The following is a 25,559-nucleotide window of genomic DNA, read 5'->3' as shown; positions in this document are numbered from 1 at the left end:
ATCGGAAAACAATATTGATGGTTTTACTCACGTGATCTTCTATAATAATCATAATTCATTTCATATGTTACGTCGAATGGTTTTTCACACGTTTACATCGTATTATAATATCTAATAAAACTAGTTATAAACTCTGTGTGCGAAGTTATTATTATCGGTCGTCACTCAGTACTTACGTATTTATCGACAAAATACCGAAACAAAGTTCTGAGTACATAAACAGCTGTTTTTTAATATTTCCCCGTAAAAACACGACTATAATACCGGTATGGCAGTGCAGCCCCCGAAACAGGGCATTTTAAACTTCAATGCTGCCTACCACGTTAAAAGGCAGATATATTATGACTGATGTGAGGGTATATGATATTCTATGAATCAACCAGCTCCAAACGAAACAAACCGTATTTATTTTCGTGAACCTTTCAATTTCCTGTCACACGCGAACGATTACGCATATTGTTTGTTGTCGTCGTCGTCTTAGCCAGAAGAATGAGGATTTACTTGACACGCAAAATCGTATAATTGTACCTCTTTACGCAGTATACGTAGGTACTATGTACAGTGCATGCAGATTATTGATTTTTGCACAATATTCCGAAATTCGAATATCATTGTTTACGAGCCTGTTATGTAATGTGTTATTATTATTATTATTATTATATAATTAGTACGTATAAAAATGGTTTTAATTATCGAGTTTCACGTCGATCACGATCGTCAAAAATTTAAAATATTGATTTATTTTTATTTGCATCTTAACTTGTATTTCTTCCGAAGATTCGAAGACAGAATGTAAGTCTATAAACAAACGTAATCCTATTTTATAAAATTATATTTGATATTATTCGATAAGTACAAAATAATATCATCTAAGTTTTATAAATCGTTATCAGCGAATTCCTGCAAATTAGTTTCAAAAGTGCGCGTATTAGAATTATTTAAACTATCTGTTGTATGTGCATGTACATTATTGTACCAGGTTAGTCTTATTGTAGGTTTTCTAAGTATTAATTACTAGTGACAGATAAATCAATGTCAGTAAATAGTTTTTGCATTGCCGCGATGCCAATATATAATAAACACGACCTCTATTTAAATATAGACCAATATTATTTAACCGGAAAACGTTCGGTTTTAATACTAAATTATAATATTATACTTAATATCCATTGCAGGTTGGTTAATTTGTTTTACGACTAAAAAACACGCACGTTAAAATATAATACCGTCATGAAGATAATTTAAAAAATGTAATTACGTCGAGAACAGAATGCTATAGCTTGCGTATTACGCTCGTCCATGTATGTAATATGCATGAAAAAAGGACACATTTTAAATAATCAGTAGAACGTTATAATTCTAGTTAATTGAATATGGATAACAAATAAATTAATTTCCTTTTATCTACTCAGCCATGATAACAGTAATCTACCAGAACATGCGATTTTGAATATTTTGATTTACATAAGCACAGGCTATATTACCATAAGCTTTCACAATACATTGTTTTCTGCAAATCTATGCATATTATCTGGAAATTATATATGATTCGTTGTTATATGTAGTAAATTTCCACATTATTCAGCGTACCAACTACCAACGTACTATGAGTACGTTTAGTAATTCGTAAGTTATTGGATGTCTTACAAGTATTTAGTCTAATGGCTATCAAGTTCATTTAATTGATTTTTTGAAATATGATTTTTTAATAGTGTTACTGTGAGAGAGAGCAACAATTATGAAAACTCGTAATCCTTTTTTAGTTTGTCTAAGCTTAATAAAATATATATTATATAAAAAATATATTGTCTTCACTTTTATTTCGAGATAGCCCACTTTTATACGTCATAATTAGTTTATGTAAATATTTTAAAAGTTGAATAGCTAATTTCTAAGTAGTATTTAAATAGTTGTATAAGTTTTAATATTTTGGTAGGAAGTGGGTTATGGAGAGTACCTATATTTTATATGTTGGAAGAGATATGTGTGAGGACAAACACTGCAGTGAGACACCATAGTGTTTATATATTTATATACATAATATACGATCATAAACAATAGATATTATCTTTACATTACTTTATTTCTTTTTGTTAATCAGATTTTCAAATATTATGGAGAATGTAGTTATTTTTTTTAAGTACATATATAAAAATTAAAAAATATAAACTATTATTACAATTATTCCATAAAGTTTATTCTTTATTTAATTGTAATACAATTATTTTTTTTTTTTTTTTTGGTACTTACACCATATCTATGTTATGAGTATAGAATAAAAATATATTCTAGTGGTATTCCAATAGAAGTAATATTACAAATGAGTTGCGTTTTAGCGGATACATATTACACATAATGTAAAAAGATATTGTTATTAAAGTTAGGTATAACTTATATACAATGTTTTATATACAAATAAAACAAACATAAATCTATCGGTCTCGTCGGTGGTCCGAGTAGATTGTAAGCCATCACGCTAAATTGTTTTCATTGGTATAAGATGTCTGAGTATGTCCACTGGGTTGCTGTACAGTATATTATACACGTACGGTATTCCCTTTAGAGTCCACTAAAAATTTCAACAATTGATTGTTGTTATTTTATTTCTATAACACAGTTTGTATGCGCATTTTTCGATTGTGGTAAAGTAAATCACAAATATTATTATAATACGAGTATATTGTGCGTATAAGGTATAACTTTAATTTAGTTCATCCTTAATAATGCTTTTATAAAATAGTCAACAAAATGTCATGAATCATGGTGTATACAGTATATTTATAAGTATGCATTATGCATACATATTTATATTATATATATATATATCATAATGTATGTGTGATCCATTTAACGAAAGGAATTGATTATTTCAAAAACTATTACATTTTTGGAAATACTTATTTTATATTATTTTAAATTGCTAATAATATATAAATGTTTTCAAAAATTTAATAACTTATGAAATAGTTAGTGAATGTCTTAAGTTAAATGGATCATTTCATAAGTGTAATATTGTCATTTTTATATGCTGCTATCACGCTATAAACTTAATTAATATATACTGTTACGTGTAGTAGCCACCAAAGCATATACATAGTTGTATGGGCTTACTATATTATATAGAATTATTATATTGAATAATTCTTTGTACATATTATATTATGCTTCTATGTTTATTATCATTGCTGGATTGCTGTAAATACATCATCCCATTGATATTTATTTATACTCACGTTTACTGTGCATATTGTAAAAAATGTAATTTTAACATGTATTGAGAAAAAAAATATAATAAATATGATTTATTTGAATACTTTTACAAAAAAAAAAAAAATATAATAATTTTATTTTCTCATATATCTTAGAGTACCTACCTACCAGCTATTAACAATTAAAACCAGTACCTATACCAATGCTTTTTTCCCGTATATATATATATATATATATATATTAGGTATGTATGTTAAAATATAGTGTATGTGTGTTACGTGTGTACGAATATTCAAATATAGGGATACTATTAATAAGATTGTTGCGCGCATAACACAAGTATAATAATTATATTACTATATTATATTGCAAAAGCTTTCTGTCTGATTCAGTATACGCAGGAGACCATAATTTAGGCACGTGTAACCACCTAGCATTATACTATTACTATTTAAATTTGCTGTATATGTAATTTAATGACCAGTAGACTATAATTATAATGCTGCTTTAGACGCTATAGAAATATACTATATACATAATACAATAATATTGTGTTAGCTGTAAGTATAGCAATAACGGTATTGTTGTTATGTCTTTATTTGAGTGGTGTAAAATCGACGCACACTACCTACAGTGCGAAACGTCAGTTTTAAATATTTAAAGTTTCTATATGTTTTGATTAGGTGTCACGGACCCAAGAACGCTGGTCGCTGCCGAGAGGGCGGGATCGTCGTGGGAAAACCGCTACTTATGCAAGGAACACCGCCGGGCCGGAGCGACGTTTCAGGGAAAGGTGTACAATTTTTTAGAAAGGCCATCTGGGTGGAAATGCTTCGTGTACCACTTCACCGTGTGAGTACAACATTTATATTTATATAATTTATACGCGTATTAGACGTAGTGCGTCGTAGGTAAAATAAATTGTATTATACACATAAAGGGCAAAGCAGAAATAGAAACTGCGCAAAAATGACGTGTTGTAGGATTTACGTACATCGATGGTTAAGCGCATTGGGTACACACTATACCCATGTAGTTAGTATATATTCATAAATTTTACTGAAGGGAAATAATTGAAATGTATTTTTAATATTAATATTAAATAGCTGAAACAATTTAATTTCAGTATGTGTTTATAAAATATAAAATAAAATATAATGAAAAAAAAACGTAAAATTATACTTAACTCTTATCAGGCGCTCTTTGGGCTGTTTTATATTACCGGGGAATTGAATTCAAGGGCCTAGAACGAAAGAACCCAAATATTTTTTTATCGTTTCGCTGGCAATACATTTACAAAACAAGTCTATATAATTCTTACTCTAATATTATTTTATTTTAATATAAAACTATTCAATCATAATTATTAATACTTTAATTTTTTTTTTAATACATCACTTTATGCAGCCACCTTATCAATAATATCAATATATCATCAGAGTTAATTTTAGTTAACATTTCTTTTCTAATACTCATTAACATTAAACTTTCTAAATGCTCTTGTGACATTAAATGTCTTAAATAATTTTTTACATATTTAAGAGGAAAAAATCCAGTTATTTTATTGCACTTAGAAGCAATAATTTTTTTTTCTGAGCACCACTCATACATACGATACATTATAATAGATAATAGTAATATATTCATTATCCATAATATACATAGAAAACGGGCATGGACCAATTGCGCCTAAAACAAAATTTTCGTTTAGGGTCAGTATATCAATTGCGCTTGCAGTATAATATATTCTATGATCGCAAATTAAAACTTATTTATTTATTTGATCAATTGATTACTGATTTAAGTGACTGGGTATTTTATAATAGTATCGGAAATGTTATGAAGCAAATTATAATGTAATATAATTGGTATTACATTTTGAAAAATTAACGATCAAAAAATAACTTGTACAATGCGAAAAAAAATATTTGTTTATTTATTTTACTTATTATTATATAAAGGGCATAAGGTCCAAGGTATGTATTAATACTCATAAACAAATCGGTTAGTGTTTTCATTTATATAATATAATAATATAATAATTATAAGTTATAATTTATAACTAACTAATACATTTTCCTTAGGTATTGTAAAATGTTTTGAACGCAATTGATAAACAACCTAGAAAACGTTCTATAATATGTATATTTACAATGTCATGTATTATTAACGTAAACGCAAAAGTATTTATTTCATTTTTAATTATAAACCAAATACCTACCAATAAAATACACTTAATAAACTGTTTCCAAATTGTATATAGTTCGATATTATTATGATTATAAAAATGACGTGTTGAGACTGGGGGCCCCATAATTTAGTACGGACAGGGACCCACCGGAATAATCCGCCCCTGACTCTCATGGTTAAGTTGCTAAGTAGTAACCATCAAACATTTATTGATAAATATGTCTTAAGATCACAAGGAGTGATTAAGATTAATTTTTAGAGAGGTATTTTTTTTAAATATATCTTATAGTAAATAAATTATTATTCCTTTACGTTCGCCGATAATACTAATGATAGTTTAAATATGATAGACTTTTTTTCATAAATAATATCTATTGTGCAATAAAAAAAAATAATATACGAAAATATTATAAAATAAGAAAAATAATAATTAAACATAATATTGTTATACTGCAATAAATCAACATTACTTTTAATTTTTTTAATAGGTATACTTTTAATAAAATAAAATGATTTTAATTCTGAGACGAAATAGTATAAATTCAAGATTCCAAAAATAAACCAAAATAAAATAAAATTTATAAATATTGACAAATACTTATTTAGGCAATTTGTTTTAAGAACTTTTGAATATTATAAGGTTTAAGGTTCAGTTAACTTTCTACCCAATTTATACCTTTACTTAGGACACAAATGGTCACCTAATATATAAAGTAATTTATTAATAATATTGTATTATTGTAAATTCGTGTACCATTTGGCGAATATTTATTATATTATAAAGTCAAAAATGACGTATTAAAAATATGTACCTACAATTAATCATCATTAAATTGTTTTATCGAAATAATAAACTAGTAAATAATTATTTTAAACGATGTGTTAACCATCACAAGCTTTCACAGCGTTTTGGACGGAAATACTTAAGTTTTAATTTTAAAAATTCATATTTAAATAAAAATAGCCTTATAGGTATAACGTTCCTATTATATAGGTTTTTTATATTGCACATATACGAAAATGTTGCAATGAATATATAATTATAACAAAAGGATCATCCTTTATAATATTAATACATTTCACTATACTTGGATATTTAAATTATATTCATGAGACTGACTTAATGTCTTGGACAATTCAATCAACGACCACACACTTGAAAATATCGTGTTTATTGTTTAAATAACTACGTACAATAGGGCATCTTAAACCATCTTTAACCTATGTTTGGTAATCTTAATAAATTTAAATTAATACGACGTACCACAGTAATAAGTAATAATATTCCAGAATAATATGTAATATCAATTTTGACCACGTACTATTATGAATGACATAAATAACACGTAATCCCAAATTTGTAAATAGAACTTAATTTGATTATAAACAACTATAGAGTAACATTACAATAAAGATTTATTTATTTTTTATAAAATGGAAAATAACTAAATAAGTTTTAAGTTTTTCTTATTGTCATGTAAATATTTCATAAAATCATTTATCTCAATATGATTTGAAACGTGTTACTTAATACTTACCTGAATGCAAAACATGCTGATAATTAAATAATGTTTATTGGCGTTTGTTGTAAAACGATATAAATACTATATTATGATGATTGATGAATAAAATAGTGCTTTAATGTTTTAAATAATAGTTTTTTCCGGTCTAAATATTCGAAACATTAGTAAATATATAAATGAATAATGATAAATATTCATCAAATAATATTTTTGATTTTTATATTGATGAAGGCCATTACTATTATAGAAATAATATGCTTACTAAAAATAACATTCAATACAGAAACACGTTTTTGAAACCAAAATCTAAGTTTGTTAAATTTGAAAAGGCTATATTTACAATAATTTATTAAAAATCTGATTTAAAACTATTAGCTAAAAACGGTACTTAAGATGTTTAGTATTGATATTAATATTACAATTTACAGTTAACTCGTAACCTATTATATGTATCTGCAGAAAATTCGTCGTCAAACATCTAAATTTAAACTTAGAGAACCCATATCAAATGTCAGTTTGTTTAAAACATTACTAGTGTTGCTCATTTAAAATGAATTATTCTTTGTAAGCAATGTACATAGGTACTTATAGTATACATGTATTATAGTTGATTAAGCAAAATTGAACTATAATATTTATAATTTTGTTTATTTAATATATTCGATAATATAAAATGATAATTATTTTTATATGATTAGGTTTCTAATTAAATTTACAGAGTTCCGTTACCGCACAGTAACTTTCTCACTTTTATAAAAAAAGTATTCAAATAGTATTAAATAGTTTTTAAATTAAAAATAATAACATTTTTATAAAGTCCGTGGATTGATATTTTTAAACAAGAACTTATTTATTTATTCATTGTTACGATTAATTGGTTTTTTTTATTAAATTAGTTCAATGTCACATATGTTTTTAAGGCATTTTAAATAAAATTATTTCAGACATATTTTCATATTTATAAGTTCAATTGCCCAAATTGAAATTACGTACCTACAACACCAGAAACACCAGTTTTTTTACTAGATTATAAATCGTAACAGACACTAATGAATGTCCCGAGTCCAAATGCCATCCGTCAATCTTCATTAATTCTCGGTGGCAGTCATTACGCCATGCCGACCATCTGCGGTTTCATTAGAGCATCACTAGTGCCGCTGCAGCTGAGCTCTGTCTGTGGTCCGAATTTCTTGGAATTCCTCTTGAAAACTATATATTATTTTAGTTACTCTGTTAATAGTTTACTCGGAAGTCCGGCTATTTTAGAAAACGGACTCGAATTCCGATACGTGACTGGCAAAAAGAATAGCACGTGGAAACTTATGTAAAGGTTGTTATAGTTGAAACTCATCTGTACAGAAAAATAGGAAGCAAAAGATATTTACGGTTTTTGAACAGTCAAATACATAAATACATATTTACTAGAGGCGTCAATGTAAAAAATTGTTCATAAAGTAAAAGTTTGAATTAAATCCACACGTCTTGAAGAAGGTACTAAATACCTTACATAAAACAAAAAAATAAGATATTATTTTTTATTTGTAATATCCATGCCTGTTGTATATCTAAATGCTCATACTATTAACAATATATTATAATATTGTATTCATTTTCAATTATCCCAGTTTACAGCTTTTACATTAGACTGTATTTAAATGTTTTAAACATGCACATGTCATCACTTGTAACCATATACCTATTTCGTCTTTCAAAACTTTTTAGTTCATTCGCCCGTCTGCAGAGTAGTGTTTTCAGTATCTCGGACTGAATGCTTTTGCGAGGAAATATCTGTCTACGTCGTAGACCTACATTTAGTCGAAATAATTTGATCGGGTCTAAAAATATTTAACAACATACACGCTTAATATATTTGTTAATATTAATATCTTTCTGGGCTACAGTGTTTTTTAGAATTATATTATTATAATATATTAATATTCCTATTAATATGTATGAGTCACGTTTCTTCTAGGTTCATTTTTCAATTAAATGTCTGTAGACGTGCTTGTAAGAAGTTCGAACTCTGGGCCTAGGAACAAGGGTCTCCCGGGGAAAAACTAGATCTTAATTTTACCTCCTTCCCACCTTCATACGTTACTAGAGAATAATAAAACGTAACCATTCGTTCTACTACGGCTGATTTGTAGCCGACCGGTGGGAGCACAGAGTTTTTTTCGGATAATATGGTTGGAGCAAGCGGTTGAGAATTGAGATGACGGTTTTTTTACAGAGCAGCAACGAAAAAAGCTAAATATAAATTGATATTGTGGGGGGCAACATATTCGAAGCTCCCAAAAAATAATACTCCGGGGAAATCCTCTGTAATTTTCTCGTTCTTGTGTTATGTATGAGCAGGTATATCCTTCAAAAAAGACCCGGAAGGCTCGGTCACATTATTTGGGGCAATACTGCTACGAGTCCGGGAAAAACCGTAGGTACAGACGATTACAACTCGTTTTATTACTATTATTATTGTTCGTATTTTTATGGCGTGTCGCACGCAAATGAGACCGAGATATTGCGTGTTCATATATACTCGCGAGTATTTTTTTATTTTTTATTTTTTATGTGCAACCGAAACAAGGGACGGGTGCAGAAAGGGGCCGGTTGTCGGATTGTCGGAAAACGGTCTGACTAACGAATATTTTTCCTACCCATCGCGATTCGACGATGACGTTTCTCCCTCTTTGTTGTTTGGCAAAATATTAATAATAACAACAACAATAAACGGAAACATTTTCGTTATACCTTCCTAAATGCACTTGTGTACATTCTGATGTTTACAGGATATACGTAAAAATACACACAAACAAACTCACACGCGGCCACCCCCTGTTCGAGAATAGAAAAAATATAATTATTATACATAGACTTCGATTCTCACTTTTGCACGCCTACCCATAGTGGTAGGACTACCTGGTACCTGTATCCCATCTATTTTATTTATGGGCCATATATTTGTATATATTTGTAGGCATACATATTTAAACTATAGTTTAAGTCCCGGTTACGTTTTTAGTTTTGTGTTTAGGCTTCATGTATGTTTGCTATAATAATTATATAAAACCGATTTTTGTCTATCGATTACGACGTGCTTATGATGAATATATTTATTAATTATATACACATCCGTTGCAGATGAGTAAGATTTATTATTACGAAATCTATAGATTGAAGCATTGTTTTTCCTTTAAATTACACATCTGATCATTTTTATCTTTGAACGTATTAAGATGTCATTATGTTAATCTGTGTATAAATACTTAATAATAATAATCATACTTACTATAAAACGATCAAGATCATTTTTAATGTTTAAACTTCTTTTTTCATTTGTAATTTAATATCAAAAATAAATGCTAACAAAAATAATTTAAAAGGCAATATATTTTAATTTTTCGAGGACATTAATAATTAAATATCTCGATGGTATGTTTATTTTAATAATATGTTTACCTATATAACATTTAAATACTAAAATAAAGATCAAATTATTAATGTATTAATAATTTTGTATATTTGTATATTTAATGATTTATTAATTTCTTTTACATTTTTGAGCGTTTCAATGAGTGTAGAAGTTTTACGATTAAATTTAGTTTATTTTGGTGTTTTACACCAAGCAGAAAAAAACGATTCAATTTTAAATATTATTTAGAGTGGTTTCTCATAGCAAATTTGATGTAGTTTATAAACGACAGATAACTGGAATATTTATGCATAACATTAGTTTCTGACAAAATAGATCTTAGATTTGTATTTTATTTATAAAAAAAAGTCTAAATAATATAATTTTTAAATAATTTAGAATCGTTTAACAATCATCCTTTATTTTTTTTTTGGATTAGTTGATAGTATTTTCAGTCAAAAACATGACAATTTAGAACAAGGTCCTGCATAAGCTATTTTTACATAAATAAAAATATATCGAAAATAAACGGACAATATATTTTTAATTAGCGTTTAAATTAAAATTTTGATAACGACGACCATTACTTATAATTTTAGAAAAAACCCCACGCATTTTATTTTGTTAATTTACACCATAAAATTACTGTTTTTTGTATTGATCATTAGATTATATAATAATTATTTAATTTATGTTTACAGTAAAAATAAGTATGATATTTTAAACATATCTGATAGTGTAGGTATTGTCAATACGTTAATACATCTATTATTGATTTATAGTTGTGACACGCAAATAATGTACCAACATGCGATGTGACATACATTTTAAATATTGATAGCTACCCTAGATAGAATGTTATCAAAGTCTTGAAGTTTTGTTCATTTCTCTAAATGTCAAGTATATATTTTATTTTCATCAATACTATAATATACCTTGTACTGATTTATCAAAAATTATGCTACTTTTATTTCACTTTTTAATCTTTTTAATTGCTAGATCTATATGAATCCCAACATACTGCATTCAATTTTACTTCAATAATAATACATTTTGAAAATATGTTTGAATTTATTATGAAATGTATTTTTAACACTGAGTCAGAATTAAAAAAATATAAAATAAATCTGTGTTTTGTTTCATTGAAACTTCTAAAACTACGTTATTTTAGATTTTGAATGAAATGTATTGATTTAAGAATTATGTGATTATTTTTAATTATTGTTATGAGTGGGAGGTCAAAAGTAAAAATTTCCAATAATTTTCAAAAAAACTGTAGTCACATATATTTTACAAAATTTGTGCTTATCTTATTATTTCTTATTCGTGATAATATTTTCAAATTAATTTGAACTATACATATATAGAAAATTTAAAGTGTTTTTTTTTAAATGTCAATAAAAATTGTTTTGATTGTTCAATATGCTCGAAAATGTATAGTAAGATAAATTACTTTTATAAAACTATAAATAGGTAAACCATAAAATATATTTCGTAATATAGGCTGACATACCGTTTCTGCTCAGGATCTTTATATCGTGTTTAATGATTTATCATTGCATATAAATTTAACATACTATAATGATTTACTTATCAATGATCAAATTTACTCGACATCTATTGTTGAGCAAAATGATTACTTACTTCCTCGCACCTTTTTTTTCTAAATTTTAAGCATTTCTTTTAAATAATAGTAAATAATAAATGTATATTTTAGGATTTAAATTTGACTTAAAATAAAATATGTTTCAAAATAATTATTGGTATAAAACTCAAGTTATTATGTTGGAAGTTGAAACTCGCTTAGTTCTATGTATGATTTATACTATATATCATCATACAATATTTTTGTTTTTAGGCGTTTTGTGATAGGTGCATGCAAAAGCATAACGCTTAGGTACTCTGTTCGTTGTAAATAGACTTCATAATAAATTTAAATGTATTTTTAAAATTATTATTGATGTAAAACTCTAGTCTACACGTTCAAACGCGTATACCTGGTATATTTTGATCAAAAAACGGTAGTGTGAAATTTCCTTAATTAATTAATTTTAATACCGTTGTAATTATTTAACACCCTCATTGGTTGTTTTGTATTAAACTAAAACACGCAAATCTCCTAAAATAGTTGTGAAATAACTATATAAATTATAAATTTATAAACTGTATTTGTACAGGGATTACGTTTATATTATATTATATTAGGAATTTCTTAGTTTTACACATCATTTCAAGGCAACTAACCTTATGAATACTAATCCACTTAATAATATATAATAATATAATAATGTGTTTGTATTTTAAATTAAAAAACAATTTTTATGTTCAGATCTATATTTATAAATGCATAGAAAATTAGAAAAATATCGATTTAATCGATTACAGTCAGGAACAAAAATAATATTATACGATAAGTACCTACTAAACAATAACTGCCGATGTCTGAATTAATGAAAAAAAGTATATATATTATAAATAATTTTTGTATAAATTACAATATTTTAAATTATTTTTTACTAAAAAAAATATTATTTTTTTTTGTAAAAGTTTAAAAAGTTTCTTATTGGTTTATCACACACGATATAAAATAACTCTTTGCGGGCCTTAAATCTTATGTTTAAAACATTTTTTAAAGTACATTTATTTATCAGAACTAGATTTAAATAACTAATTTTGAAATTTTATAATTACAACTTTTTTTGAAAAACGTTTAAACTATTTAATACAACATACATTCAAGTGATACCAAAAGTAGTTATAAATCGAATTTAAAAATAGAGTTTACAAACATAGTTTTTATGAACAGTAATAAGTCATTTGTATAACGATGTTTTGGTTTGTTTTTAGTATAGATAATCAAAATATTTGTATTAACAAAGTTTCTTTTATGATCAAGTCAATGAAAAACAGTATACTTATTGGTGTATGCCATATTGCTGTGATATAACTTCAAAATTTAGAATTGAGACTTTCAGGCCTTTTCTAGAAGATAAACTTATAATAATATAATGAACCAATTACTAATAACGAAACTAATATATTGAAAATATTCTAGAATGACTTCTTAAAACTCCAAGCCAATCGTCAATACTTATTTTTAACTTATAGTTTAATTAAATTTCTATGATTTTGCATTTACAAAATTGTTAATTATAATTTTCCATTTGGTCTATATTTCTATAAGTTCTTGGGAAATTTATCAAAAATCAAACACTTATTGATTATAAAATAAATTTTATTTTCTATTTCTCTTTTTTATGTGTTCTTGTTTTTATTTTATTTTTTATTTCGTACCTTTATTGAAAGTCATTAATCATTGGATAATTTTGTAAATACGAGCGAAGGACTGCTGTATGCATTTCATTACTTAATAATACATTAATTAAATTCATAACAGTATAATATTGCTCAGTATTTTTTTTTACGTTTCACTAATCATTATAACGTATACACCAGTGGTGCATGATTTTCCACTTAATACCCAAAATAATTTAATACGCTGAAATGTCAAACCATATTCTCGACCCGTATAGTTAGTTAATTTGTACGACACACATACATAATATATTTTGGTTTTCCACTATATTGACGTAAAAGATTGGCACGTTGTAAAAAATATATATATATGATAATTTGTCTAACAAAAATATTATTGCTGTTATGGAATATAATATTGCATCAGGTTTTGTATCCTGTTCCCCGCTTATTCGGGGTCACGCGCAATTATCGGATTAGTCAAAACAGTTCGTTTTGCTCACTTAAAACTTTTCCCTTCAAAGCCCAACGCAATACTAAATACGACTCTCGGCAAAATGGTTTTATAATATCACACGGACGGGACGGTGTCATTAGTTCGCATACTTTGCGCGGAATTTCACCGGATTTTATTGTTGTTTAGCTTTTCATTGAAACAAATGCTAAAAACTTTTTGTTATTGCAGTTGCGTAACATACAGTGTGACCATACATTTTTATATTATATCGATATGGATTTGTTAGTTGTGGAGGTGATGGAAAATAATGATGGAGGTGGTGTCGAGTAGAGTTGTGTTGGTAGCGGGGAAATGTACGTGTATGAAACATATGCTTGACCGACTACGTATAATATGTTTACGTATTCAGTTCAAAACGGCTGAAAAAAATAAACCCAACCAATAATGAGGAAATCTATGTGACGTGGAGGATTGGAGCTAGTTTGAAAAAAATCATTAATAAAATTACATCCAAGTAATTAAGCAAATGGAACACGAAACTTGAATATTCCGTCCGTGATGTTGGTTTTTTTACCTACTTCTGAAGTACCTCATCTCTCCCCTTTTATTTTTATAAATATTTGTTTTTAATTTACTAGTTTCTTTTTTTCTGCAAAGTAATTATGCGTGAAATTTTGTATGCCGTGGAAATTAAACATCACATATTTAGTTATTCATTACGTGCAAATTCATTAATTTCATTATGTTATTCGGCTATTTCTTTTTTTGTTAATTGAAAGGTTCGATAAATGTCGTGAAATTTCAATTAGGTGTTAACCAAAGAAATTCGTTAAGTTCTCGAAATCATTTTTTAGTTAATAAATCCTCACGAAAATTTAATATTCATATAGTATTATTTGAAGTGCAAGTGTAAAGTTACCGGCAATTCGTAATATCATATAATAGTATATAATATAATTTATATTATATTATGTATCAAAACAACTTATAATTAAAATCTCTAAACATGAATTTAAGCTAATAAATATTTACTTATATCTATAACCGCTACACTAAAGTTAATAATTGAATATTTCAAGTATAAGCATTGTTTTTCGTTTATATGCTTATATACATTTTTAATGGCGTTCGGCTCTCTAGGTGTTATTTTAGCAATAACAATTTACATATAAACCTACCGTTATTTCCTGAAGTAGCTGTGTAGGTATTTAAAAAAAAATGAAGTACTCTCGAGGAAATGGAATCGGATTTACACATGAAAAGTTAAATCTATCCTTTCTTTTAACCAACAATAAGAGGACAATGAATTAACCTTTACAGTGTAATTTAAAGTAAAAGGATTATATTATTATTGATTCTTTTTTTTTTTTTTTAGAAATAATTAAAAAATAATTAGATACTTCTGATTCTTTTAAGCGATTATAATAGATTATAAAATGTGTACACTCTAGTACTCAAGCAATGCACAATATTGCATGATATTATAAAACATTTAAAACCACTGCGAAATAATTAAAAATTCTATATTGATATTAACAAAAATAAAAAATTGCCTTAAAATATTTAGTTACTTCAAGCAGTTCTATATCATTTATACTCAGTACTCACTTATCACATATTCTTGTTGTCTTGTTGTGCCCAATGGTAAGGACTGTTAGATCTTTTAAAAAATAATTAAGTCTTTTTAATTAAAATGTTAACTTATTAACAGTTACCTGAATCATTATGACTTTACAGTTATCTAAAGTTATAGCAAGAAAGAGATTCGACCTCATTCTATTTCAAAAATTCTAATAGTTTCCAATTACCAAAATACGAGTAAAATAAATAGGTTATAAAAATGATTCACGGGTATATATACCCGTAAGTTTTTGTAGTCAAAACTTTGTTATAATTTTGAATGTGTTCCATTTTTAATTTGTTATCACATAAGATTATACCCTAAACCTCCAATTACACAGTCAACTATTTGAAGATATACTAAAAGGCAAATATTTTAAGGCAATCAATTAGAAATTGAGAATAATATTGCAGGCAAGTATCATCGGTTGTCGGCAAATACCGTTACTTTCCAATTTAATACATTTTATATTACATAAAAAGATAAGTACGTTTATGACTATATTATGTCCCATTTTCATTGCAGTATATTCCGTATCTTAGCAAAACAACTAGAGTGAGTATGAGGATTGTCGATTACAGTTAATATTCTCATTTTAGTTTTCTTTTGTCAATTTCATGTATAATATATAATGTCTACGACGGTCGATGTAAATAATTCGGGTCACAGCCGTTAAGTAACAAATAAAAAAAAAATAAGAAGAATAAGAAAAATAAACTATCTAAAAAATCGTAGAAAAATAATATATATATAAAAAATGGCTGTGAGTTGTGACAACGGATTCTTTATAGTTTCCGACAGATTCCCAACGGGCTTCTACTGCCGCCGTCGCTTACGGCCCCACGGTGCAATCTTTGTTCCAACACCGTTTCGTCGTCGTCGTCGTCGTCCGCGTGCCATTTATATTATATCTATGGCCCCGAGCCTTCTCTTTTTTACCCTAACTGCGCGTTGCCAACACTACCCTTAACTCTCGTCCCTCATCGTACTCTTTCCCTCCGTACGTTTCCACCACGAAACACCGGTTTTAAGAAAACGTCCCATTTCGTCTTTAATGCGGGTGGAAGTGGCGGCTGTGGTACACGTCCCTACCGTTTTCGTCGATGTCGTTCTGTCCTATTTTCATTTCGACGTTGATGGCTTGTTCATAAAAACCTATTGCCGACCGTTTGTAGTAGTATTTTATCACGTCCAAACACTTTGTGCGCGCGCTCGAATGTATGTGGATTTACTCAAAAAAACGGTTTTCGTCACGTGTTTTATTTATCTTTTGTTTGACGCGAGTTTTCTTTATTGTTCCCGAATGATCCATATCATATAACCCACGTCCAAACTAAAATATCAAAAAATAAACAACAAACTAGCCCTCAAGCTACAGCTGCAGACAATCATCGGTCGACGTGTTTTGTCAAAATTCCATAGAAATATATACATTTCATATTGTTTTTATTATTTTGACATATGGTGGCCGTTATTATTAAAATGAGACAAAATATAACAAATCCATATTATTCTATGATTCTTTTTTTTTTTTAAACCTCTTATTACATCTGTTTATAGAAAATGTGTATACTGCAGTACATTATGTCATTATTTGAAATATCTAAACAAATTGTTAGGGACTCATTGTTAGTATAAACTTAGTAAGTTAGGCTTATAGGAAAGACCGCTAAAGGTACAGCAATAGAAATGTCTTCATTTTACATTTCAGAACAAGAACTAATGCAACGGTCAATGACATTGATAAATAAATGTTAGATAATATTTATATTGAGACTTAGTTCTTAATTTTAATTTCCAATGTATTCTTTTTTTTGTAGACAAATTAAATGATAAAAAACAAATTTCGAATAAAACCGAAATAAGCTATTCTATATCGTATTTGTATATAATATAATTATTAATTAATACAATCATGCTTATAAGACAACGCATTCATATGCAATTTTAGTAGGTACATGGCATATTAAAATGGAATACATTATATGAAATTATTCGAAATAAGCACGAATTGCAACTAATCTAAATATCTTAATAGTTATTTTAATTTGCATTTTTGCCACCAACACAGCTAGATGAACCACATTATCATAATTTGTCAGTGTAAAATTCTCATATATATTCATTATATTATTTAACGTTCAAACTTGATAATAATTATACAATATTACATTAGATAAATTTGCATTTTTAAACATCATATTATGATGCAATTATTTAATTATTATTATACATGAAATAGTATCAGTATTACATGACTTTACGATGGATATATAATTTTCCTATTCGTTGGTCAAGTATGACTTAAAATATAATGAAGCGTTACAAAAAAAAATTCTTTAATATTTTATTTTTAATAATTAAATGTTACAATTTACAGTTATACTCGTAGTGTATTTTGAACAAATGAACGACTTCGTTTTAAAGAATTCAAGAGAATATTAGATTAAACATTAATTCAAATCATTACTATAAATAATTAGTATAAACTGTACAATGTATAATCAAATTATTTTGTTAATATATTATAATATTATTATGTGTAATTAATACAAGAAACTAAAATTAGGTACCCCATTACATCGTTCGTTTTTATTTTTTAGATACTTATAAATTAAAAACATGTCCAATAGGTAATATATTTTAAGGTTCTATTAAATTTGATGAATATTCCCTTCTATAGAAGGAATTCAACCCTAAAACCTGTGTGGAATTTAGTAAATTCCAAATACTTAATAATATGAACAATGGACATAGAATTATTTAATTGTTTTTCTAAATTTCTACTGCAAATAATATGAAATTCGAAACATTTTGGAATGTTTTGGAATTTGGAATAATACACTTAATTCGTTCATATTATTGTTTATTACTTGTTGTTATATTATTATTTTAATTTTATGCATTTAAGTGTGTTAATTTTTTTTCTGCTCTAAGTAAGTGTAATTCATTATGTTTTTAATATCTGAGAAAAAACACTTTGAAATATCGTTTATTTTTTGGCTTCGGAAAAATGATCGATTAAAGTTTTAATTTTTTTCTTCACATGTATGCAAATACTTTGTATCAGAAAAACCTATACAATTTTTTTTTTATATACCATTCTCTTTAATTTATTAGTAGGTTAGAATACTATAGAATACTAGTATAGTAAACGAGATTAAAATGAATGAGAATTTTTTTAAACGTGTATAAAAATAATTTTAATTTAAACTTGAAGTAGTAATAATGATTTGACATGATATTTTAGGATAGAAATTAGAAATACAACTTGTAAATTCGCAACAAAAAAAATACCATTTTTTACTTCTTAAAAGCTTTTTAACAGCTACGTATTATTTTTTAAAGCAAATAAGAATTATATTTGTTGTATATATTAGTATACAATATATGTGCACAACAAGTTCGAGATATTTACGTATATAAATCACAAGAACAACGTGTGTGGCATTGTCAACCGTCATTAGATTACACGAATAAAGTTACAATATAATGAGGTTCTTTTGTTTTTATGTGAACACTATTCGTAACTGCCGTTTTATACCACTAAACAGCGTCTTTTGTATTTGGAAGATTCATTTAATTGAAGTCTCTACATAAAAAAAGTATCGTTTCACGCGTTTTGTCGTCTTGATATTTCTAAAATCATATTTTATGTACATTCAACCTAGCCTTTTACGCCTGGTATATATATATATATATATATATATTCAGAATAATATATATGTATATATTTTTATGAATTCGTGTTACATAATATAATATATATATTTATATTCATATCGTATTATATAAAAATCGTGAAAACTAAATTCCATTCGTACGCTCAATACGTGGTTGAACGATTTTTATCGTGTTTAGGTATACAAAAATAATATTTCGAGACGACGACGCGCGTGGGTATCGTTGAGGGTTTTGATCGGAAGGCGCGTGCACGTGTGGGGGCGGGTAAACGTATAAGTGACTATAGAAAAATTCGCGTGCTCACTATATTGCCGTTCGATGTATATAATACATTTTCCATCACACCCCCGCGTGTCGTCAACCTAACCCAACATCAAACTCTAAATAATTTTTTTCGTTTCACCACTGTATATGTATAAATATATAATAATAGTATATTTTTGAAGCTCAAAATATGTAAATATATACATTATATAATAATTCTAATTTCTAATAAAAAGTATACGATGTGTAGATTTATTCAATATTTCTTAGTAGCTTTTACATTAAAAAATGAAAAATGCATTAAAAGTTATTATTAATGTTATCAAAAAAATTCAAAATACTTTTGTTCTTATGAAAATGGTGTAATAATACCTTATTAATAAACCTAATAATTTTTATCGGTTTAAAATCAGTGTAAAAAATATATTTAATTCCATCGATCTTTTCATCCATGGACTACAGTGATCCATTATTTAGCTTTTTTATAAAATAAGATTTTTTACAGTTGTATGCACGAAATTATTGGATTATGTAAAAACCTGTTTTTATACAAAATATGTATTATTAAACTTAGCTAATTTTATTTAGAACAGAAATGTATCAATAATACGTACCTAACATCCATTTCAATGTTGGTAAATTTTAGCTATAGTCTATTCAAAATAAGAAACACAGTCGGCGCGACCAATTTACGTCGAACGGCGATCAGACAACACCTGCGGGTACCCGTTTGTCTTAACCTATCTAGTTTCTAGACTGTGTTTCTTATTTTGAATAGACTATATTTGATATAATATATGTATTTACATGTAAATCTTAGTCCTATACACACGTTAGTATGTATAGTCTTTATATCTACCTTCCAAACACGTACACAAACCGTCACTATCCGTTTGACCTAAACCCCTAAAACTTTTGTGTTACTTCATCAAAAACCCATAAATGATTGTCCGTGACGTATATAATATAATTCTAGTGACATAAAATATAAAAACGCTATAAATAATAGTATTATTTTATTTTTAGCTTCTCAGACGATCAGTGAAGTCTGCGGTGAAAAATTCGAAAACTTTAATCTTTATATCAAAATAATTTTAAGTGAAATTTATTTGTTTGACACTAAATAAAAGCATAGAAAACCACATTAGTGTCTAGTGAGAAATTAATTTAAAAATTTGATACCGAATATATTTTACAGGCTACTGAGGATTTCTAATGGCAAATAACGTCAAAAATCGTTGCCATTTTGGTGTAACAAGGTTGCTCCGCGACAAAGCGTAGTTACGTGAAACAATCGGTAATCGGTAAACATTTGTCTGTTAATTATAGTCTGCCACAAGTAACCGTTTAAGTTCTCTTCGTGAGAATTTCGATTACTCATTTTTTTTTCAAACGGTGCTTGTGGCAAAAACGATACAAAATATTTTCTTGAATTTTACAGTCGTATACTCGTATTTGGTAGTGTTATTTGACGTGTATAAAATACATGTATAGCCAACGAGTTTTTGACGACAGTGATCGATTATTTTGTTTTTAGACGTTAGCGTCTTATGATGGTATAACAACCTGTTCGGTGCGTTGGTGTAAATCGTCGTAGTATAATGTACTTATTCAGAAAATAACAATCACAAATCAAATGTGATCGATGCACAACAGTACAATGTGATTTTGGTATGAGAGTTTGATAGTTGTACATCAACAGCATCGAAGGTATCAAATAGTACATTTTAATATTGTGTTTCTGAATTGCATCTCATGGTGAGGTTTACTTTTAGCATTCAATGCTGGTTTTAAATATAAGATTTTAATGTATTATAATATTATCTTTAAACATTGTGTTTATAGTTGAATAGGCCGCTTCATGTTCATAGTATGTCATTGTATGTGGGTGTGTGTCAGATGTTTAGAGAGTTCTCGGGATCACCTATTCAAAAATTAAGTAAATATATTGAAATCTTACTTGCAGTTTGAGATACTTTTAGATTGAGCTACATAGTGGATACCTCAATATGACAGGGATATATGTAGGATGAATGTAAGTACACAAAAGTATAAATTGAGTACATAATGAAGCAGACTACAATGAGGCTGTTGTCCTAGACGTAGTACAGGACAACTTGTAAATTACAATTCTAATTTTTAGAAACATTATGAAATATAAATATAACAATCAGATCGGGGATTGTAACTTGACAGTCGACTGTTATAAAGCATTTAGTTTGAGTAGGCATTTACTTGAATTATTTTGTTATTTAAAATACTAAATATTTAATACATTAAATAAAATTGGTATTTAAATACAAGATACAAAATACTTTAGAAGAAATACAAGATACAATTGTATTTGAAATACTGCCCATCTCTGCTTGTAATTTTGATGGGTGTATACACTCTTTCGAATTTCACACTCAGACTCATATTAGGTTGTGCATTTTAGCATAATTTTAAAAGATTTAAAACTAATATACAAAATCTCTATTACCTGCCATATTTAAACAGAGTATTTATAAATACATATAACTCTGGACTTCTAGACTGCACATTAGATAAAACAACTTTAAATACATTTTAATTCAATTTTTTTATATGGTAAATATAAGCATTGTGAATTTTATACTTAAGCACATTTTATTATGATATTTTATACGGTTTTATAGTAAACATTTAAATAAATATATGAACGAATATAAAAACATATAAAATTGTATAATGTATAGATAGTATATACTTACATATTAATTTTTACTGAGTAGGTAAGTGAGCAGAGGGAAAATGTGTTATGGGCATATTTTAATATTTTATATGAAAGACAAAAGAATGGGGATAATACGAAAAAGTATTCGTGAATATATAAAAGTATATAGGTATGTAAATTGTTTTAAAATTAAAAGCGCTTTTATGCAGTAATAAAATCTAAAATTACACTGTTAATAATGTTTGAAGTGCACCCTGTGCTACACAATTATTTTACATGATATCATATTAAATATAATATGAAATAATAGTCGTACGTAAATGTGCAAATAACAACAATACTTTGTTTAACACATTAAGATATTTGCATGGACCTACTCGACATTCTTTGACAATAACTGGATAATATATTAACAGCTAAGGAAATATGTTTCAGGAATACCCATGCCTATAAATAATATCAGTAGGTGTTTATTATTTACAAGTTGGATTATTTTTAATTCAACAGTATTCAGTATGAGCGAAACAATAAATTGTGTTCCTTTAAAATGCGTGAACACACAAACTAATTTTATTTTCATTACATGTTGTAGAAAGACGCATAATATAGTGATGTACGGAACTTCAAATATACAATTATATAAGTAATAACAAGTAAATTAGACAAGAAGTGTGTTATAAAAAAAAAAAGAATGAGAAAATAACAGTGAAATATCACGCGAGATATGATAAAAATATAGAACAATAAAAAAGAGTTTGGAAAAAATAAATAAAATAGTAAAAGTAAAAAGTGAAGCGTTTGTGAGGTAACGAGTTTAGTCGTTGTTACAAAGAACGAAAACGCGTACCTATTCAAATATTTATAAATCTTGAAAAATGTTTAAACTCGTATACGTGTGTGTTAGTTCGAGAACTTTTCTACATTATTCGAGTGTGAAATTCTATCTTACTTCACTGAATTTGTATTCTTTATTTCTTAGAAGTTTATCTAATTTCTGCCTTTTATGATGTTCTATTCCTCGGGATTTACAGCTGAAAAAATATTATTTCGACTTCAATAATCAAATGTAATTGTTATTTACAAACATACAATTTGAAAAATATAAAATAACAGCTATGATAAAATATTTTAATAAGATTTTCTGATAATCAAAATGTTTTTTGCCTAAGAATATATATTTGTTAAAATTTAAAATTTAGAAATTTTATTTTAACAAGAAAAATAGAACTACAATTTATTATAATTGAAAAATAGTGATATCTATTATCTGTCTTTTAGACTATTGGCAATTTCGCATTATGAGCAACGAGGTAACCATCCGCGGTCGGCGAGAGTATCAGCCGCTCTGACTACTCTCTCTGACCGTTGCTCATAACGCGAAATCGCCAATATTATACTTGATTATTGTTCTACATTTTAGAACAAAAAGTATTCAAAATTGTTAAAATTATATTTTATAGAAAAACACAGATAACAATGTTATTTTTACAAAAGCTTTTTTTAAATGGTATAGGATTCATTTAATATGGCTATATAGTTTGTATTGAATAATATTTTAATGAAAACGTGTTTAACTTCTATATATTGGATACTTTTTTGATTTTAATGTTCTTATTCAACTCGACATTGAGTGTATGGAAACAAAAAGCATTAGTAAAAACAATGAAATCTTAAAAATAAATGGCATAAAAAGTGCATAACTTTTTTGTAACTTAAAGGTATGAATATAAGGAATAGTAAGAAAGAAATGAGCTCCAGGGAAATCAAAACAATCGCGGATAGTCGAAAAATTAAAATGTTATAGGACGAGTAAATCACATTAAATATGCAAAAGAAAATATAATAATGTAGTAAATATGATTTTCAAAAATGGAATAAAATAACACGTATTAGATACATACACTTTTATGGTCCACGGAGATATAAAAGTTGGTACTCCGGTAATAATACAACAAAAGACTTGGCTGAAAGTTCTACCCAAATGTAACACAAATAAACAACTTCACTACCAATATATACTTTTAATTAATTAATTAGTATCGAGTATAATATAATAGTATAATCTTATGTGTTTATAAAATACTTCTTTTTAATTTTTACATCGTCGACATTAATTTGAATGTTACCATGAATAGCTATGATATTTAAAATAAGAAATAATTGTATAGTTAACATGTATACCTAATAATCCAAGGATGGGGGGAAATTATTAAGTATAAACACTTAATTTCTGCGAGTGTTACACAGCTATACATGGCGATTTCCTGTTTTATCATTTATGATTTAACTTGCATTAATACAAATTACGAGTTTTTATGATATTTTTGTAACATGGTAAATAAGACGTGACCTATAAGATATCCAGAAAAAGCAGTTAAATCTTATAGATATGTTTATTGTATCTAGGATATAAAAGGATTTTATATTAATTTAAATAACTGCAAGGGCTCATTTTTAGTCAAAACTTTATTGCCTACTATTTACTAATAATTAACAAAAAATTATATTCACGCAATTAGTCGAATAATATGTCTTTTTTTTATTAGTAATGTTGGTGAATTCACGGGGAACTGAGTGTTTTACATATTACATAATATTGACGATGGGCGTTTAAATTTGATCATACATTATAATTAAGGTGTTTTGCAGAAGTAAAGTTCCTTTTAATTCAATAAAACCAATAGTTGGTCATGACCTAGATGCAAAGCAAGGCGTTTGTGGGTAGGAGAGGTTAAATACCTACAAACTCTCACTTACGTACAGCCATGTCGATGAGCATTTTATAATTTCGAAAAATTATCTGAGTGTAATCAGCTACTTTATATTTTATGTATTTAATCACTCTCCTCATGTATTCTCTAAGCCTATAATCATTTATTATCAAATTATTATTAGAACATACACAGTTCTGTAACTCGAATAACTCAATTTAAATACATCAATATTTTCAACGAAAAAATCGTCTAATAAACAGTTGTCTCTTAAAAAATTCACAGTAAAATCAGTCTACCACGTGTGCATTGTCCGAAAAAACTTCGTTTTAGCAGTCGTTTTCCATAGATTCGAATAGTGTTGATAATATAATTTTAAATCGTCATTTTTATTATTTCATCTAAGTGCTGCATGGGAGAGTTCACATGAATATGTCTATGGTCCCGCCTGAGGGACTGCTGGAAGAGTTGGTGATTTTGCTGTTTAAATGATAGTATATATATATATATATATATTATGTATTGTGAACGAAACGCTGT

At 27.0% G+C, this 25,559-nt stretch overlaps 1 protein-coding gene across 7 annotated transcripts in view; it reads left to right on the top strand.

Annotated features, from left to right (window-relative positions):
* Window positions 1-25,559, top strand: part of LOC132921299 (potassium voltage-gated channel subfamily KQT member 1) — a 250,277-nt gene that overhangs the window by 95,896 nt on the left and 128,822 nt on the right. For all 7 annotated transcript variants that reach the window (XM_060984254.1, XM_060984249.1, XM_060984255.1 and 4 more), the window contains one exon: window positions 3,894-4,062. In XM_060984254.1, the coding sequence (XP_060840237.1) occupies window positions 3,894-4,062 (169 nt within the window). The remainder of the gene's footprint in view (window positions 1-3,893; window positions 4,063-25,559) is intronic.

The sequence above is a fragment of the Rhopalosiphum padi genome, chromosome 2 (assembly GCF_020882245.1).
Source record: "Rhopalosiphum padi isolate XX-2018 chromosome 2, ASM2088224v1, whole genome shotgun sequence".
In the NCBI taxonomy this organism is placed as follows: Eukaryota; Metazoa; Arthropoda; class Insecta; order Hemiptera; family Aphididae; genus Rhopalosiphum; species Rhopalosiphum padi.
This window is presented reverse-complemented; position numbering and strand designations above follow the sequence as displayed.